This window comes from Frieseomelitta varia, unplaced genomic scaffold (genome assembly GCF_011392965.1).
Source record: "Frieseomelitta varia isolate USP_RPSP 00005682 unplaced genomic scaffold, Fvar_1.2 scaffold_265, whole genome shotgun sequence".
Lineage (NCBI taxonomy): Eukaryota > Metazoa > Arthropoda > Insecta > Hymenoptera > Apidae > Frieseomelitta > Frieseomelitta varia.
This window is the reverse complement of record NW_025109996.1, coordinates 337656-359287: the sequence shown is the minus strand read 5'-3', so window position 1 is coordinate 359287 and position 21632 is coordinate 337656. Positions and strand designations below refer to the sequence as shown.

The 21632-nt window shown below is 31.7% G+C and overlaps 1 protein-coding gene across 6 annotated transcripts; it reads right to left on the bottom strand.

Moving 5' to 3' along the window:
- Positions 1-675: 675 nt before the first annotated feature.
- On the bottom strand, positions 676-20037 carry LOC122528864 (reticulon-1-A). Of its 6 annotated transcripts, none has more exons than XM_043654449.1 (6): positions 18892-20037; positions 11855-11890; positions 2968-3175; positions 2577-2785; positions 2085-2190; positions 676-1499 (listed from the first exon to the last, which is right to left on the bottom strand). In XM_043654449.1, exons 1-6 carry the CDS (start codon positions 19622-19624, stop codon positions 1448-1450), a joined length of 1344 nt encoding a protein of 447 aa, XP_043510384.1. In that variant the 5' UTR covers positions 19625-20037; the 3' UTR covers positions 676-1447. The 6 variants fall into 6 exon arrangements, with proteins under 6 accessions (XP_043510384.1, XP_043510387.1, XP_043510385.1 ...); XM_043654452.1 differs by lacking the exon at positions 18892-20037 and adding an exon at positions 16175-16658; XM_043654450.1 differs by lacking the exon at positions 11855-11890.
- Positions 20038-21632: the final 1595 nt, after the last annotated feature.

Below are 21632 nucleotides of genomic sequence, written 5' to 3'. Positions count from 1 at the left end.
AAGAAAAAAATAAGTTTGAAAAAAGTTTTTATTTGAAATAAACATTAAAACAGATTTTAAATCAATTTCTTATAACGAAATTATGTAGATTGTTTAAAATAAACAAAATTTATTGAAAACAAAAGGAATTTTTCCATGTTTAAGAAACCTGTATTATCTCATTCTTAACATTTGATTATGATTATATAACATCATTGTTACGCATTTTGTTGAGTTTGAAACTATTAAAAATAAAAGACAAGTCAAATGTTTTACAAAGTTTGTTGTTATATCAATCCTAATTATATACAGGAATATGTAAAAAAAAGAAAGAAAATTAAAAATACAAATTTCACAATGTTAATAGCTAAAAAAAAAAAAAGAAAAAAAAAAGGAAGAACCTCTCGTCATCTTTATGCCAAGGGTATCTTTATCTCCATAATCTTCATTATAGGAGTTACTGAAAAATGATTAATTATAGTTAATCTTAACGGGACCGCATATCATTCTATTTAAAGAAGAAAGATCAGTTCGGACTGGTGTGGGAGAGTGCGAGGAAAAAAACGAAAAAAAAAAGGGAAGAAAAACTGGGAACCCCCTAAGAGACACACGCATTGCACCGTTCCTGGTTTTTTGCATAGAGTACATCAAAGGGCTCTATTCGCCTCTCGTGTCGCAACGAATTAACATAATCGCTAAATGTTACTTCTTTCCGTTTATTTCGATTAACAGGGACAGCTTGTATAGATCCAGAAAAGGAAAACTCGCGTTACGACATCGTCGGACACTGAAATCCAGCTACCGAACTTCCAAAGCATTGAGAAAAGTTATTTTTTTCCTTTTGTTACTTTGTGAACTTTCCTCGTTAGTCTCTTTCTTTAAAGAGAAGTTTTTTCTCCATTATGATTTTTATTCGCGTTTCCGCTTTCGGAAATATTTCTATCCTTTCGGAAATATTTCTCCTTTTATCTAAATTCATTTTTCTTTCTTTTTTTTATATATATATATTTTTTCAACGCATTTCCATTACAGTTTCTTTGCAAGCCATGCTTCTATTGGATGCTACTTTTTTTTAATCTTTTTTATTTCTTGGTACATAGGAAATTCAGAATTAAAAAAATTATCCTGTTACTTTAAACCGTACAATGCTAAGAACTTGATTTTTCTGTATTTTTTGCTTTCGTTATTTTTAATATTCATATATATTTTCGTCGTATTTTTTCTGCTGTTACATCTACTGTCATCTTTTCTTTGTTGTTTACTTTCTTCCTTCAATAAATATGTTCCACCCATCATTCTTTTTTCGAACCTCATACATTTTCTTTTTTTAATTTCATATTCTTCTTTGCAGTAATCTTTTGGATTCTGTCACGCAATCATTCTTGTTCCGTTCCTGCATGGATTTCGTAACTGTCCGACAAATTCGTTTAAGTTTCTTTTGCCCCCGCGTGATGGTATATTCTTAAATTTATTCTTCCTTCTTTGGCTCCTTCTTACCAAACGGTATCGCAGCTTTCACTCTGAAACAACAATATAAAATTTATATGTTTTTAAAAATCTTAAACCCGATTTTTTTGATAATAATGTAAAATGTTAATTTTCTAATTCTACTTCATCAATGTGTGTACAATATGTATACAAATGATACATGTCGCAAATTTATAGAGTATAAGGGAATTGAATTATCCCCCATTTTGCTTAACACAGAGAACTAAATTCAAAATAATATTTTAGTGGGTCTTGTACTGTGATCTACATACATACACCACCAACGCCATAATAGCTAGTTACATCAAGGGGAGCCATCAATGGCATCATTATAGTAACGTTAATATTTCATGCAACAAATGGCTGATTATAGAGGGAACATACGCTACTTTCAAAGTTGAATATTCACAACCTTATGGATAATTAGCCGATATTTTACTTTATTTACAATTACATAAAAATATTTGCAAAGAAAATATTACTGCAACTAAAACATTCTGTTCATAGTGATTAATTCAGTTAACATGGACTAATTTAGATTTGTTTAAGATAAACCTTACTTTTTTTATATTCTAAAAGGCGTAAAATATTAAAATACTGCCATGAATTGCACTTACTTAGCAGTGAGCTCGTTGATTTTGCTTTGCACCAGTGCTAGATTCTGGTCAATTTGTGCCTTATTTGTCTCATAGACCTTCGGTAGTGTGAATAAGGCAACCACTCCTAAAAAAAACCACTAATTAAACTTGTTGTACAATACGCTGTAGATTTTTCAGAGTTCATGTTTATATCGAACATTTATACATAATATTAGCTTAGACATGAGGACGCTGACGTTGCTCAATGAGAACAACGACCTCATTATACGTTTCGGTGAGAGTACAAATAAACCGTTAAACTACTAACTCAGTCTCTTGATGCTAAATATTTTGTTGAGACAGTTCTATTGATGTTTCCAGATATACATACAACTATCTCTTAACTCTAGAGACAGAAGAAAACTAAGAACATCTCGATTGAACATACGTTGATAACAATTCGTGATAAATCACTTTTAATATGATTTGTATCAAAGTATCATTTTATTTATAGATAATATCAAAATTTACCAATTATAATAAGAGTCATGCCATTGAACCAAGAACCCACATAGGTGAGGCACCAGAGAAGAACAGCAAATTTCAAGGAATCGACGAAATCCTCGACAAGGAAGAGCCTACGAAGTTCACTGACCGCTGCGTTTAAGTGTGCAACAGCCACGTCGGCTACTTCGTGTACCTTCTCCGCGGGCAATGTTAAGTCCATTTCCAAAATGTTCCTAAAATCAAAAGTAACTAAGTAAGTCAGTATATCACTATTTGAATTTTAAGCTTCTTCCAAAACTCTTTCTGAAATTGTTCAGTTTTTCAGAGAGTCTCGTACCTTTATTTTTCTTTTTTTAAAGGAAATTTAAAGTTCATTCTTTGGATTCGATGAATTTCACTTTATCAGAATACTTACTGGAAAGGATGCCCATCGGAAGTTTTCTGGATAGCTTGAAGGACGGTGTTGTGAATCCTGAAGGCAATAGTGCCTGTGAGGATGAGAAGAGACAAATAAGCAAGAACACTTATCAGGCTGAAGTAGGCCAGCGAGAGGAGCACGCCGAGTATGCACCCGAACACGGGGCCTGATTTCTTTGGATCACGCCAATAAATTAGAGCTGCCACTGAAACAAAATGAAAAACACAATATTAGAATCGCTATTAAAGTCGTCAAATTCGCAATTACCTCCATTATATAATCTAGTGCAGTAAATAGCCTTTTCACGAATACATAATAATAAAAATTTACGATATATCTTGGAATATAATATATAACATAGTCTTCTGTAGTATACATACAGGCGTATTATATCAAATTGTTTTAATATCACAAACTCCATTAGAGTATGATATTAAACAGATTCAATAAAATATCAGATTAAATATAATTTTCAGGTATAGAGTTCAAATATTGAGACAAGTTCAGTACAGACCATATAATCATCACAGAAACTTCGTTAATATCAAACTATTTATTAACATTCTCAAGCTTATATTTAATACAGATCGAGTTTCGATCGCTTTCGATCTCGATATTTCCACTTGAACATGTGCTTCTGAACCATATGTTAACGAACGTTGTCGAAAATCAATTGTTCAGAGAGGAAAAAAATCCCCCAAGACTCACCAGTACCCCTGTTGGGGACCTCTTCGATGGAAGTTCTTAAATTATTTCTCCGTGCCATTTTCGACGTACGAGTAGGTACTATGTTATAACGTTAGGTCGAAAGCGATGAAAGCTAAACAAGAACTGCTACCTCTTTCCGCGACTTCGTTTGCACATGGAGCTTTCTACACGCCTCGTGGTACTGTGAGATACGTGTGCATAAGAATAGGACAGACAGGAGAGGGAAGTAGATACATACATTAACAGAAATAACAGAAAGACAAGAAGAGGGAGGGCAGGTAGCACAACCGAAAAAATAAAATAGTTACTGCGGTAGAAAATGGACGAGAAAAGACAAATCGAAGAGTAGTTTATTAATCATGTATCATATTCTGCGGACTTTTACGCATTTATGAGAAATTTGAAGGCGTAAAAAATATATGGAATGTAGATAATATGCAAGAATGTAGCGTACTAGATAAAGAATGTTGACACTCACAAAATTGTTTACATATTCGACGAAAAATCGTCGATATTTTAAACTACTGTAATTTTGTCAAGAAACCTATCTTATTTTAAAGCTTGAAACTTTTGCTTTATTTTAGAATATAAATAATTTCGCACGTTGAAGCTCACTTTTGACTATTAGAGTGTGTTATTATTAAAAAAAAAAATTTAATAGATAAGAATTAGTTTTATCAGAAGTACCTGAATTTAATCCTCAAATGATACTATTCTGTCATCATATTTCGAATTTCATACAAATTTTGATCACTTTAATAAAATTCAGAGCGTAATTATGGATCTAGAATTTCCTAGAATTTTGTACGAACGGAGAATAATAAAGCTGTTTAATTAAATTTCTTAGTTAATTTCAAATAAAATAAATGAATCAAAATATACTGCCGAAGGAGTCTTCAATACGTGATCTATCAGGTTATCTACGTAATTATATCGTAATTAAACACACGAGGAGTGATTAATGGCAAGGACCAATTGTGAACAGCCTTGAAGATACCCTAATAATAGAGAGCTAGTGGATTCTCAAATTCTGCCGTCGGCTTTGTCTCTAATCCAAAAAGGATGGTCTATTAAACTATTTCCAAGGCCTCTTCAACGTCGCGTAATTCTGCCAAATGAATTTATGTCATCTGTTCCAATTCCTGATCGAACGAGTTCTATTTCGTTGAGAATTCAACTCCCTCTAGCTGAAAATTCAACGTAAGATTCAAAGATTTAACGATCGACCCGCCAACAAGAGGAATTAAATTACAATCTGTTGTAGAATATTTATATCTAGACTGCAAATTCAAATTTCTGCATCGTCGTTTTGTTATCATTGGAGAAATAAAAACCTAAAGATTGTCTTTATCATTTAAATATTATGATTCTATAGCAGATATTTAGATATTATATAACAGTATAAATATTGTGACTTTAAATATTCAATATTAAATATGAAAGATATAAACATTAAATATTATATTCATTTTTTAAACATTACGACATTTATTAAATATTAACACATCTATTAAATATTAAGTAATAATACACTTTTGCATATTATGTAATTTGCATTCCACGTATTTTTACGTCTTTAAATTTCCCATAAATGCATAAAAATTCACAGCCTATTTATAATCATTACTGCTGTAATCAAACTTACATTCCTATTTATAGTATATATTATCATCGAAAAATTTTGAGTATCCATTAATTTTGTATTCAAATCAATGATATCTTTAACAATAATAATATAATCTTCTCCTATTTGCCGTAGAAACATAGTTTCATCGAAAATCCCCGAAGACTTGTTCCAAACTTTCCAACAATACTTGGCTCCAATTCATTCCATCGCGAATGACATCGCAAAATATGGAACTATGATTTAGAATCATAGAATTTTCATCGAGCCTCTTTCCTCCGTCCGTTTCATCGAACGACTTCTCTACGACAGATTCCAAAGGACATCGAGATATTTACATTCGTATAGATCCAGACGTGTCAAACTCTTGAAGAAGTTCGACCAGAGCTGAAGTTGGAGCGGATCCAGACGTGGACAGAGTTTCACGGGGTGAGGAAGATAGGTGCACGTCGTTCATAAGTGTCACGTGTCGAAGGAAAAGGACAGAGAAGAATGGTCGGGCGCGGTTTGGCCGTGGAAAATCAATAAGTTGTCTCTGGTAGTACGACGCCCGGCGTCGCAGTGTCGGCCGTTGCCTCGACGTACCTTACCTATTCCCAGAAATACACCTGCCAACGGATATTCTACCCTCTGCGAATTCACCCTTCGCTCGCTCCATTCCCTCCATGGGAAATTATACATCCGTACACCCGAGTCGAAATCACCATCTTTCCTTCCTTGCTACCATACTCACGTTGTACACGCAAAGCTTCCTTAATTATATAGTGAGTCTCGTCAATATTTCAGGGATGTGCTAGGGGGGTTATTGACCTGTACGTTTGTTTGTATTATTGAAATTCTTGTTTGGTAATGTCTGGAGCTGGCAAAGACATAAATTTATTCAGTGCACTGGTTTTTTTTTTACAGATGTAAGAAACAAACAAGTCACAAGATGTAACAAACAAACAAGTCAGAAACACAAAAGGATTCCAATAATGGGAAAGTTACATTAATTTTATGTAAAGTTAATAAAAGTCTAATGTGATCGTTATTTGAATAGTTTGAAGGGACTTTGAATTTCGTCGTTATTTTGTTTGTCGGTTCTTACGTAATTCAATAAATAAAATTTATTTTCTATTAATTGCATAAAATTGATAAGTTTACGTTTCTATTAGCGGGTAAGTGTATTATGTATATCAAAGTGTTTTAATATATTTAAAAATTGATTCGAATATCGTTAGAAATAAATATGTAGAACAATAATCTCCCCAATATCGTGATGTCCGAACATTAGCAAGAATCATTGCAGATAAAACTATTCAAAAATGTTATTATTTATCGTGCAATATTTTGTTTACGGTACGAAGAAAATGTCTATTGGTATAATACGCGATGATTTGCGAATTTTATTTTTAGAAGAACAGGAGATTTTCGTTGTCAGTTTTTGTTGGATTGTTGGTTAAGTTGAAGAATGATTTTAATATTTCTTTAGCTGAAATATACCATCCAGGAAATTTTTTATTTTTCAAGATATATTGAAATGTTTGGAGCTTTCTGTTTCTTCATCTTTTAGGTAAAGTTGTACTATTAACTATAACTATAATAATTATACTATTAGCTATAAACCATTATATAATTATATTACATTATATAAATTACGAATTACACATAAAATTATTAAATTTTTTAAACTGAATGTAGAAGAACAGAGACTTGACTAAGAACGACAGTATTTGACGTGCGAAGAATAATATTATTCAGAGTAACGAGAGATGAAATTCTTTTAAAGGATCTCATTTTCAATGGAGCTGTCGCATTGCGACAGCAGAATAGTAAGCTTCAGGCAGGAAAAGTTCCTCGAATCAATTCTCTCATGATGAGATTTGTCAAAGAATTCGATTATTTTCGCTGCTTTGGACCGCGTCCAAGCGCTAAAAGTAACAGTGTTTCAAACCAAACAGTGCAATGCACTAGACTATGCGAGCACTTGAGAAGAATAACACGATCATTAGCGAAAATTACCAGTTTAATTATCACAAAATCATCATCTCGTTTTGAAACAGATAATAAGTCTGTGTTTCCTATTCGGTTTGGCCTTTTATTGCATCGAAACACTTTGTCTTTCCAAATGCTTCTAAAATCATCATCAGCTCTGTTATATAAACAAATAATTATTGTTTCTTACTTAACACACTTTACTCTTTTCAATGTTGGAAATATTGCTGAAGTATCTCCATCTCTATAAAAATATTAATCTTCAGAAAAAATTCAGGTATCTGATGCAGCTTACAAATAAGTAATTTAATTCTGTTTTCTTTTTATTAAAACCTCTTCAAATGTGTTGCAGAAACCTTTGCTCAATTTCTAGTCTAATTCAAATACTATCGTTGTTCTCAAAGAATTTCATTTTTTAATTGAACCCAAATCAAATTCCAAATTCAATTTCTAAGTGTTCAAACAATTGCTAGCTTCTGTCTCTTGTACATTCTTCAAACTTCCCATTTATTGTAACTGAACTTTTAGTGGATTACAAAAATCATTAATATTTCTAAAAAAAAAAAAAAAAAAAAACATATCGAAACATTGACAATCCCTACTTCTTATCCCTAACTTCTTCTTCTTTAAAATTTTCATCGCCTGCAACTCAATTCTAAGATTCCAGCTCTGTTTTCAACGGATCAAAGCAATCGCTGTTTTCCCCATTTATTCCAATTCAATCTAATCGAATCGCAAAAATTATTAACATTTCCAAGAAAGAAAGAAAAAAAAAAGAAAGGAAGAAGTAGAAGTAGAAGAAGAAGAAGAAGAAGAAAACCCCACCCCGAAGCTCTGATGTAACCGTGCGTCTGCGCAGCATCTTTTAACAAACTGGCAGTCAGTCAACGATGCTCGACCAGCGTATATAACTGCTTCTGAATTAAATTCAGATTCGAACAACCCTTTGTCACACGCTCGTACTCACGTTCCTCCCTCGTGATCGCCATGTTTCCCTCCCTGGTGTCTCCGCTTCTTTCTCCCTCCTCCACAGCTCGAGGAACGCAACCTCGAAGAGAGAAGAACGCAGACCGGCGGCGACTAAGAGAGGCTAAACGGAGCCGTACGTGACGACGACGAAGGGAAAATCGTCGCCGAGGTAATAACTTCGAGCCGTGGGAAACGCGGCGCACACTCCGCGGTAGAGATAGACTGGTAGACTCGCCGAGGGAAAAGCGAGAGTCTTCGAGACTTCTGGCAGAGCACCAACAGCCTCAAACCCGGCTGGATACTATATTTAAACCCGGCAACGGTCCGCCAATCGTCTCCGGCTTTTTTGGATTCTAACCGCGACACAAATTCATTCGAGAGAATCGAGATTTCAATGAACAGGAATAAAAGAGAGGGAAGGAGAGAGAGAGAGAGAGAGAGAGAGAGAGAATCTCTTTTGTAAAGAAAAAGGAGGCTCGTTTAGATTAGGGTGATTGTTGGAACACGAATCGTGGATGTAAAAGGCGAATATTGTCGAAGGGATGTCTGGATTATTAGAGACAATTTTGATTGTCTGACCCAGACCTGAATTGGAAATAGGATGGGCAATGTCCCGGTTGACGATCGAAAGAGGCATTGTATTGCTCCGGACAGGTTAGAAGATATGAGTTAGCTAAAGTTTAGGAGTATGCGTTTCAACGTTCAAGGTTTGATTGTTCTTGTTTAGTGAAATTTGGATCTTTTCATATAGTTTAGTTTAGTATGAGTTTTCAAATTTCTTTGAAAATTGAAGAATAATTTCATTACATGAAGTAGATAGAATGAATCCTGCTTGCATTGAATTTAAACTGCTATTATATAAACTGTTTGTCTCCCGACAGGTTTATATGCGAACGAAGTTCTACCGTATCCTACATACGTTTTCAACTGAACGTTACACTTGGATAAATTCAAAGAAATATACTTAAAGGAAATTTCTATAAAAATTGAAATATAGAAAAATACTGCATTTCCACCTAATGATAGAAAATTAAGGGAAAAAAAGAATGAAACTATAATCGGCAAAATCCACCTCCGTCTTTCATACGAGTTATCCATTGCAGATCTCTCGTAGTCGCAAACCAAGATACAAAGCCTACGCTACCTTTATCCAAGGAAGTTAAGGAAGTTAAGTGATCGTACAGAAGAGGTCGAGATTCAAAAAACTCGGGATTCAAACTGTGTATGCAATTACCAGACTGCAATTGACATTCCACGCGAATAGATCGAATTATCCTAATGAAACAACAATTGACGTCAAAGATGTCTGTAAAAATTCATGGCTAGGTCAGTGAACCTTGAGGGATCAATACTGTTTCGACATAATCCCTGATAGTAGCTTCCAACAATAGTCACAACTATACTAAATCCGAAAGGTACTTGACCCATACACACATACGCGGATTGCTCTCGTTCCGCAGTTTCCACAAGGAAAATCAATACTGCTGACACTCGAGAGAACAAAGGAGCCAGATTCTAAGTACCATCTCCGTATGATCAACGATGGTGACGATTTTTTTGAAATGACAATTGAGAGAACTGTGTCAAACAGTATCTGAATGGGTCTGAAAGTTTTAGATTGTATGCCATTTTGTACTGATATTTCGTATGGTGGAAAGAGCACATTTTTCTTTAAAATCTTTCTTTCATTTATTAGATTAGTCACTTTATTTCTTTTCTCATAAAATTTATGGAAATATTCCTACATTTATAGAGAATTGAAGTCGAAGCAAAAATACAGGATTGCTTAGGAGAATTCTGTGACTAAATAGGAAGAAAATCATAAATAACAAAAATAATTAAATTTCGATAGAATTTTAAGTTTCATAGAATTTGTTAATAAAAAAAATATGCCCACGCCACTGTACATAACTTTTACGTGTCAATTAATTAAATTTAAGTATATATTAAGCTTCGTAACTATTGTACTAGACGCTCAATTAATTTTGTAATCACTGTATATACATGCATTTCCTCCAAATTTGTTGAAATTTCGTTTCAATCGTCATACTTATCAAGATAGAGATTAGATACAGAGGTCAGATAATGACCCAAACTTTCGGATGATAGCGTCGTATATTTAGATCTCCTCAAAAGGATGTATTGGAGCACAAAGGAACAAGAATCGACAGTGTCTTTAGAAGGAAGTTCGGTAAAAGTAGCCTATTGTGCGATCAAAGTGGTGCCTTCATAACTGATCTTGCACTTTGAACATGCATTATTGGACTCAGCAACAAGAATAACGATAGAGAACTGTATGACGAGAGTGACGTGGCGTACATTTTATTCATGAGACAGCAGTTTTCAAGAACATCTTTATAATTGCACTTTCATTATCTGACACAACAAAAAGATTAGATCGATTGTAAAATTCTACAAATTTTCTCTCTTAATATTATCAAATTCTGTCTCTCAATATTTGGATCATAAAATTCCACAGTAAACCTAACAATTAGAAAATTTAAAGGCATTGAAGTATATTCGTAATATCAAGATAAATTATTGCACGGTCCTTCATCTCGTTTTCTTATGAATTTATTCGAATTATAGCGTCAAATTATTGGTTAATAGCGAATTATATGTAACAATGCGTATATATGTATAAAGGATATAATGCACAAATGTTCGAGATAATACTTAGATAAGTAATCTTGTAGAGGGGGTTATGCAGTCGGTACAAAGGTCTTTTGCAAATCAAAGTTTTCCAAGTTCATATAGTACGTTCGCACACGTAAGTATGAGTCACTTTTAGCTCTGTTGTTCGACTTATCATTGAAACAATTCTTCTTATAGCTTTTAGTATTTTCTTATAGCTATAGCATATTCCATGTAACAAATTGTAAACTTCTTTAGGAATACATAAATTATTCTTTACATAATGCTAAACTTGTCTCAATGTATGAGAGAGTCGCTTTGTATGACAGAGTTATAATAACTTACAAAATGGTCTTTGAACTTTTGTATTTCACTTGAAATATACTTCTGTTAGTAAATGTAAAAAAAAAAAAAAAAACAATCAATTCTTCCGTATTTTTTTAAAGTTAAAGAATTTTTTTAATGAAAAAAACATTGGATCAATCGAGTACATTACTGTAATGAAAATAACCCAAAGAACGCAGCAGAATTAGATGCATAATACGAAAAATAATAAAGCAACTAGTGTATAATTCTTATCGCAAATATTTTTTGTTAAAACATTTCTCAACTTTCCGATTTTGTTGTACTAAGAATCGAATTGAACGTAATCAACATAATTTTTTTCCCATTAAAGCCGCGTTTTATATTTACTATATCTATTTATGGAAATGCTTCTATAAGCTCCAAGTGGGTCATTCTATATACAATAAATAAATCACAGCCAGCGTTTTTCATTTTTTCTTCATCTTCTCTCACGTCTACTTTATATTAGTAGCGTAAAAAAGGCAAATATTAAAAAAAAAAAAAGATGGAAAGAAAATTTCGGCAAAATAAATAGCGTGATTTATATACATATAAATACTTTATATACATATAAATTGTTCAACACATAGAAACAAACAGGTATCAACAACGACTTTTTTAGTGTCTTACCTCTTGGATTCAGTCTATCAGGATTAAACCATGCGTCTGTAAAGAACAAAATCGAATTATATTAGTTCACGTGATTGATAGAAAAATTTATAGAACTACTCTACGATGATCTGTGAGAAATGAACGAATGACAATAGAAAAAAGAAAGATAATACCGTATAATAACGAAAAAAATATGGTGATAACATTCAATGACTTTACGATAAGCACTATATCATTATAATAGCATGAAATTAATCTTATTAATAATAATATTTTGTAAAAATAATTCCAATATTCCTCAATATAAGGAGTTATAGGTATTTACTTAAGTTAGATGTTTTGAGAACACGAATAAGAATTACTTGATGTTTAAATTTATATTCTATATTTTATGCAATGAAACAGAATATAAATTAAAATATGTAATATACATTAAAATGAATTATTTTTTACGTTTATTAACTAGTTAAACTATTTGCTCTTTAGATAAAATTGATCTTGCACCGTAGTATTTGGAATATCTTAATCCAAAAAGAATTATTAACTCAGATTTAAATAATGATCATCAATTTAATCAAAAATGTCCTGAAAAGTGAAGTTCGAGAAATTTCAAATCACACGATATGTAAAAAGATCCATATCGTTATACAATACATACAGTATACAACATAAAAGCCACAAAAGCCGCATAGCGGTATCCAATTTAGATTTATTCAATAAAAATTGTATGCGCTCACTCACTATTGTTAAACTCTTATTTTATTTTAATTCCTTGACGCTTTAATGCTTTTTTATCCCGTTAGTTGAACTTACCAACAGAAATTATCGATCATACAGTTGCCTATTGAATAACGGAAACGTGCTTTATCATTTTAAGAGTATTGTTATCTTCTCAGGTATTTATAGACGTTTTTAGTTTAAGTCATTTAAAAAAATTCAATTCAATTTTTTTCAAAGCAACTGAGATTTCTACATATCAAAATTAGTTGGAAAAATTTTCAAATAATTTTTGAGAATAACATATTGACTATTAAGAAAGACTCTGAAATAAAATCGATTGGCAGCACTCGTTGTCAATGTAATTAACACATTACGCAATTGTTGACCTCGACTTCTATCTCGATATCTACGTATGTACTTCGACCGGATGACTCGTTTTAAAATTTGCGCGCATGATTTTCTCCGGTGAATAATAATAAGCGTGTCTTACTTTTTATAACTTTGCAATCCAAAATCAGAATTATAGATTTTACAAATTTTTACCAAATATCGTAAAATAAAAAATCTCTTTGTTATTTATTCACTGAGGTAAACGAAATAAAGCTAAAAAAAAAAAATAAAAATAAAAAAAAAGAAATGGAAAAAGAATTTTCCTTTTCATTTCTCTATAATTTTAGATCAATTCATTTTAATTTTATTTAGAAATAAATTAAAAATCTTTGTAGGTTCACTTATTTTAATTCTATTTATATGAACACGAAATGGAAGTCGATATATGAATTTTAGAATTTGTTACGGAAGAATTCCTAATGAAAATTCTCTCTCAAAATCGTTATAGAAACAAAACGAACAAAGTTGTTAATTTCTAAAAGAAACTATTTTACGCTTATTTGTATTACTGATATTTTTACGCATATAAATAAACGAGATTTTTCTATAATAAATATTTATTTCTTAGTTTCGTAACTGTTGAAGATATTTGTAAAAATACGGAATATCTTGAATTACATATAGGTACGTAATGACACTCCTAGTTATATGACCTTCTTATATAACTTATACCTTTGCTAGTTTAATTATTGAAGCAATTTGATAATTAATCGCCACGCTGTTATATTCTTTTATCACTCCCAAATATAATTACGATAAAGAATTTATATATCAGTAACATTTGCCCTTTCGTGATGAAATTTATAATCTGTAATTAAAAGCGAGTTTCTTTTCTTTTATTTTTAAAGAATATGAACTCTTGAAAAATCAACCATTTACATTTTAATTAATCACGAATTATTAATTTCCACAACGTCAATTATATTTTCCTAGTAATAATAGATATTACTTTCGCATTCAACTGTGACTATAGCTAATCAAGTATACAAATTAAGTTCGAGCTGACATGACAATGCAAAATTGAGAAATTAAGAAACGTTAATGTTGTAATAAAGTGCTGACTGTTTAAAAATGTTCAATGTTTCGAAAATTTCTATTTTCCGTAATTATTGCAATGTCCATTCCTTTATTAATTCTTTTTCCAATATTACTGTAACCACCTGTTCATTGTAAAATGGCAATAAAAAGAATACCTTCTATCTAAGAAATACATCTATGTAATTTTACTTATCTACTTTTTATATGCGTCATATATGAATGGAAAAATTCGATTGCTGTCCATTCTACTTTTTTATTATCAAAAATTGCTATTTTCGACGTGGAGCGTACAATATATTTATAAAAACCGATAGTCGACGATCAATAACCCACTTACAAATCGCGTTTCTACTGCGCATGTCAGACAGTCGATGCACCCGGAGCTATATAATTATCTAGTTTTTTATTTTCCCCCATTTCTCTGCTTTCTCTCTATTTTTATATTTGATAGCGCATGCAGTGTATTATCTGAATGATTTACGTGACGAACAACAAGATATAGCGAAGTCGTAAATGCTTTCGTGATATGATACGGTTTTACTGCCAGTATTAAAATTGAACAATCTTATCCGTTTTTTACAATTTGTTTCTTCGTTGAAAAGTATATCTCAAGACTCAGTTAATTTCTTTTTGAAGGAGAAACCGAATTTGCGAAAGAATGAATCATCGTCTGATTAAAGTTGAGTTAAGAAAGATATTTTAAATAAATATTTTAAATAAAAGGATAGAATTAAAAAATTATATAAAATGCAAATAAAAAAGTCTTGATTTTTTTCGTAGAAGAAAAGGACTAATATCTGTTGAGTGACAAATGCACAGTTTATATATTATCACATTATTGTGTTAATTAACCAAATTTTTAAAAATTCATCTGTAAGAATTTGACACGGCATTAACCTTTGAATGAAAATTTGAGGCTAATAATAACAAACTAGATCGCATTAAAACAAAGTATATAATTTATACAGGCATAGAAGGCATAAAAGGTTAATAAAAAGGAAAATTTAATTTACGTATGAATATCAATCAATACTTATGTATGCTTTACTAATGAAAAACAAGTTATTAATAAATGATGGTGTGATTTAAGTAACAATCAATAGTTTCATAAAAGGTACAAGGAACTTTATCTATATATCATGATAAATCTGGCTTTCAAATAACATTAAGCTCATCTTTGAATCATGCAGTCTATATTCTATAATATTATACTCAAGCATTGTAACTTTGACAATTTATTAATTTTGTATCATATACAGCTACTTTTTTTGTACTTATTTGAATGTAGAAAAAGAAAGCTTGATAGTTTGGTGAAAAAATTGTCAATCTCTTATGTACAAAATATTGCTGAATAGGTTATAGACATAAAGTACAACAGGGTATAATTCTGTAGTGTATAGTATCGGTAATATTTTCAACTTTTTCAAACTACACCTTACTCTACAATGATGCACACGTGCATTTTATATGATGTAAGCATAAAATACTTTGTCAATTGCACGACTAATATGTGCCCTACTGATGATAAATTGCACTTCGTTTCCTACGTCAAACCAATACACTATCTATCCCATGGCTATTGTAGACACGATAAAATCATACTGTATCGTAAAATCTATCAGGAATCAAAATGGATACTATTCTTTATCAGAATAAATAAATTGTAGGAACTAATAAATTAAAACGTTCACGCAAATAAATTCTAAATCTTTGGATCTTTCAGTACCGGTCAGAGGCAGGTCACGATGATTCGGTATATACATATAGATATACATACGAGTACTTTTAAATGTTCCTTGAAAATATTCTCAAATAGTATTCAACATGATATGATTATTCATATTGAGACAGTAAGAATGTAAAATATATACAGCATACTACGGCACTAAATCAAAATGTCCTGTATCGGGATATCCGAAGATTGATACAAAAAGAATATATTTTATAAATTTTAATAATTTAATATTAAAATTTCTGTTTCTCAAACGAAGTAACTATAAAATGTTAGTATCTTATATTGCGCGGAATTGCAAAGCTCTAAAATAAGGCTTCGAACTATAAGACCAGCCATAGGATCAGTCGATATCACTTCCCGACGATTTATGATTTTGCTATATCTTCGCCCGTACTCTGAACATTATGTCTCATACTTGACGTCATATGAGAAAAACAATTTTTAAATTGACATACATGGATGCAGAATATTCCAGAAGCAAGAATTGCCATTTGCTACAGCGGAGCACGATTCCTTGCAAACCGCGTCAGAATCTTCTTTCTCCTTCCCAGAGGACACAGGGCACGCCGGCTCCATTCTCATTATTCCCTAACCTTGTGTTTCAGTCGAATCAAGGACGACTCGCATTCGAGCACTATCCCAACAATCCGCGCTGTTAGCAGCAAACGACGCACTTTCTGCTATCAACTCCCTATTCCTTTTTTCGTTTCTTTCACCCTTTAACTTTTCTTTCTTTTTTTTTCTTTTTCACTGATTTTATTCGCTGTTCACACTCGAGTGACTGGGTTCAAGCTTGCTCTGTCTACTATCAATGCACGAAATAATTTCGAACGAGTTTACCAGAAGATAAATAATTGTTTTGTGAAATTTCTATGTTGCGATCCCGTAACGACACACTATGCCTCGAGACGAGAACAGGACTGACTAGTATTATCGACCCGTGGACAGTTCCAGATATCCCCACCACGACGACGCGCCATTGCTGCGCTCCTAGGGAAATAATAAGGTTTCGGGTGAAGAGTAACTAGTTACTTTCATCCACGACAGATGGCGCGTTTGACCGGCGACGTGTCTAGCGAGTTTCAGCGAGAGACGTTAGATGGAGCGGAATTTAAAATATAACGACAGTTCGCTCGAGCAGAGACAGGTGCACAGGATTGTTGCATAGAATTTGAAATTTTTAAAAGTAAAGAAATTAAGAAATTTATATCTTTCCTTGAAAAAAATTATAAATGTAGACAAATAAAGAATTACTATCTCTTTGTTTTTCGTAACTTTTTTTTAAGAACTCACAATTATCCTTTGACTAGAGTAACTTTTACATTTTGATCTGAAAAAGTATCTATGGCGACATAATTAATCTACGATCACATGTGAAATTTTTATTTCATTTTGAGCAGTCTGAAACGGTTGACAAGGAGAATACGATACCGCAATGATGTATAACGATCGGAAATAATTCATGAGTCAGGCGCGTGAAATTTTTCGTTCTGAAATCATGTGTAAAAATACCTTCTCGAGGAACGAAAAAGCACTGCCTATACAGAATAATTTTCCATCCAATACTTTTAATTTTACTAATACAAATTTAAACTGCCTAATGTTAAATGTAGTATCTATTATTTAGAATATTTACTTTGTAAAATATGTTTCGATGCAAACTATTTCCCCATGAGCTTGGCTGTTCCCATTGGTTCAATCGAAAGAGGTCGTAAGGTATCCCTGCGGATCAATATGGAGAGAAGATACGGGTTACTTCGATCCAGCATAGAAACCATGCACGCGAAATGTATACGTCTCTTTTTCCATGGTGCAGCATATGTATAATTTTATTCAACTTTTACTTTTATTAAATGAAAATATAGATCAAAAATTATAATACAAAACATTTCATTTTCTTTTCTCCAAGTTGACCTCTCAGTGTCAACATCGGTATCATTTCATTTTTTAATAAAAATTAGATATCAACGCAAGCGTGAAAATGGCACTGTGTTGTTCGAAGACTATTATTATTCGAAATAAAAGCAAATAAAAAACAGTTACCACGCAAAAAAGCTAAAAATATAATGACCGAAATGTCACTCAACGCGTATCATACGCTTGTGCTCATAGATAATATCTTACATTATAAATCTATATGTATATATATGAATCGATAATTTGATATTTGGCGATTAACATTTTACTCGAAACAATTTTATAATATATATTATTAATATCTAATAAAAATTAATCTATTCTGCTATGATTTACTGTTGCTATGATGTAAAAGAAAATTATAATTGTAAAATAAATAATAATATTAATCCACCAAATTACTTGTAACAAAACGTTAATATGTGTAGCGGAAAAGCCATGAAATTCCATATATAAACTTCAATTCAACCGCAAATTCAACCGTTATATTATATGCAGAGTAATCATAAATAACGGTATAAAGACACTAGGAGAACAGTATCACCTGAATCATAATATAGATAAAATACCAATACTCTGAGTGTGTCTTCAAATGATGTAATCATATGCAATAAAAGGTGGTTACAGTATCACGTAAAAAATTGACGTATTTTTTTTTCGTAAAGTGATATATAATTTCTTGTTCCAATTTTGTAATACATTCGTAATTAATAATTTCTTAAATTCTTAATATTGAATTTTGAATATTTGTTTATCTTTTCAAATTATCATAAAATAAAAAAAAAGTCACAAACGATTGAAAATTCGGATTCAGATGTTTCTTGTGAAACTAGTAAAAGAATAAAGATATCTTAAAAAGGTGTACAATGTACCCGGAATAACTAATCACATCATTATGGCATAGAAACGCAATGACGTTGTAGCCAAGCGGAAGCGTGGCTCACTTCGTGCAAAGATGCTAAATTAATTAACGTTTCGTACTAATCGTTTATGCTTTCGAGACTTTAGAGGTCATTAATGAAGACATCATCTTAGAAACGTTGATTACGAAATATTTTTTCTACTAAACATAAATGTATTTATACTTTTCTTACACTTTTTGTTCCTCTTTTGTTTCTCTTATATTTTTTTTTTTTTTTTTCTTAATCTCAGTGACATATATATTATAACATACTAATACTTTATTCATATGTACGCATATGTAAGTCAGTTTGATTATATTACTATTTATATTATTATGAAGCGTCTAACTTACCAATTCCCATGCTACTGAAAATCTCTTTTGGAGCAATTTCCACTTCTTCCACTGGTTGTCTTCTTACTTCTTGTTTCATTGATTTGAAACTCTTTGCCGGCGATGCTTCCACTTCAGACTCAAATTCCGATTCTCCAGTTTCCGGTGCACTGATCCGTTCCTTTTTCTCTGCGTCAGTAAACACATATTCACTTACACTTTCTTCTTTTCTCCCTGATTTTGAGATTGACTCCGAAACAGGTGTAGATTTATCAACGATGTTCCACGAATTATCTAGTTTTTTCTCAGTGGATAAAGCGACTTCTGATGCGCGATCCGGAACTTTGGTTTCCTTAATTTCTTCTTTCTCCGTAATTTCTTGCTTATCGTCCTCTTTTTTTACTGGCTCGATCTTCATAATCTCCGACTGATCCTCTATTTTGCCCGACAACAAGTCGAGCTCCGGTTCCTTCGATCTAACCTCAAAATTACTCTCTTCAACCGGTTTCCCTTTCTCTGACTCTAATAGCAACATTGTCGCTTTCCTGGAATCGTCCGGTTCGTTTGACGACTGATTCAAAGAAAAGTTAATCATATCTTGATCCATATCGAAACTGTTCTTCGTGCTTTTGTCTACTTTCTCGGTAGGACCTTCAACATGGGATGATTGTCCATCCTGGACGTGTTCAAGATGCTCAAAATCATCCATCGAATCGTGCTCTCTCCTGATTGGTTGCTCCTTCAACTCGGCCATCTTTGCTGCACGCGAGGAGTGTTATCCTGTCATAGAATTTAACTTTTCTATTAGGACGCTTTCAATATGCCCTCGTTAATTTACTTCTTAGTATATTTCTCGATGATATTTTTTCTTTGAACTTCTTGCAGATTCTCAGAGTTACTAACAATTGGAACAATCTTTTAAAAACTGTTTTTTACAACGTATAATGTTGACGTTTCACTCCGTTTTGATCACTTTTGCTTTGCAATCTCACGTCCCTCGAATTCTTTAAAAATTAAGAACAGCTTTGTTCCGTTACAATTTTTTTTATTTATTATCAAGTGATACACTACAGTTTGTTCAAACATTAACAGTAAATTGCAGCCATTGAAAATGAAAAACCGATTTAACGTTCACTCTGCCACGGGTGGATTCGATTCTGAAGCATGTTCTCCGACAAAGTATCTCACAGGGTGTGCGTAAGAGGGTTTCCGCCCCCACTATTCCTGTCTGTGCCAGGAATGTACACGTACTGGGTGACAAATTTAATGAACTCGGAATATGCGTGAATTTTTAAAAATTCTATGTTTATATACCTGTATCATATTTCATTCGTTTATAGTTTTCCAAATGAAAGTAAGGATACAAAATGATATATTTCAATTGGAAATTGTGAGACTATAGCGTTGACATATAATACATTACGAATTGTTCATTTCTAGGAAATTTTAAAAAGATAAATTTTATGTGATAATAATTCCAAAATAATAATATTAAGACTGGGATCTGATAAATATCATTCGCCCCTGACTTCGAACCAATGAGAATTAAGCTGGATTTCCCACCACTTAGGAACAAGGGACTGGAGGGGACCCATAGTTTAGGACAATGAGTCACATTGAAAGACTAAACGTGTATAATAATCCTAGATGTGTCATATCTGATAAATATTATTAATTAATAAAATAATGTTAGTAAAAATATTACGAGATAATGATTGCTTAAATATTTTAAATATTTTTTTTCTTTCAAATTTCTTATTGAATTTTGATCTCTTGAAAGTTTTTTTAAAATTTTAGCTTCTTCATTTTTTAAAAATTTACTGTTTTTAATGTTGTTTTAAATTACTCAATATTTATTTCGTTTTGTTTGATGTATAAGTATGTCATTTCAAATATATACGCATTTCCGGTATTTAAAAGTATACACGCATTAAATTATGACATTTTTTAGAATATACATCAAAGATGATGTCTCAACATGTTTTTATCGCAAATATACCAATTTAAGAACAAATATAGTTATATTCTCTTATAAATAAGAATATTTTAAAATTTTCATGTTTTATTAATATACGTCATATATTATAATCTATTACAGCAAAACCTCAATAGTATTTACAAAATAAATACACACAATTGACCTATTCGTATGTAGGTTTTTCATTTATGTACTATCTATAAGTTATTGCGGATTTATTCGTATATATACATATATCATGTATGAGCGAGGTGCTAGTACGCATGTGCACAAGCGATATATGCGTTAAAATCGCGATTATATTGACAATTAACTCAAAATTTTAAAAAATATGAATTTAAATAGAAAATCAATTTTATAAACATTTTACGAAAAATATTTTTCTTACAAAAACCACGTTATTGAAATTTTAAATACAGACTAGACATTTTAAATAAAGTAAATAATTTACATAATAACATTAAAGAAATATTTATTTTAAATACATTTTTGTCTTCACTCAAAATATTCCAATTTAGTACACGTGTATATACATTAAGCACATCTTTTTTTTTATAATTTTCAATTATAAATCTGATGTTCTTTAACTTTAGTTTTATTCTTGGCAACCGTGAAAAAAAGGGATGAGTTAATTAACACGCACATTAGTTTAATTATTACCATTCTCAATTGTACTAATCCTAGGAATAATTACTCTAATTCGTCCTATCTACGCATGCGCGTGTCCGTATGTTCCTGCGTTATTCCTGTTTCCCTATAAATCGCGGTCACAGAATCAGCAGAC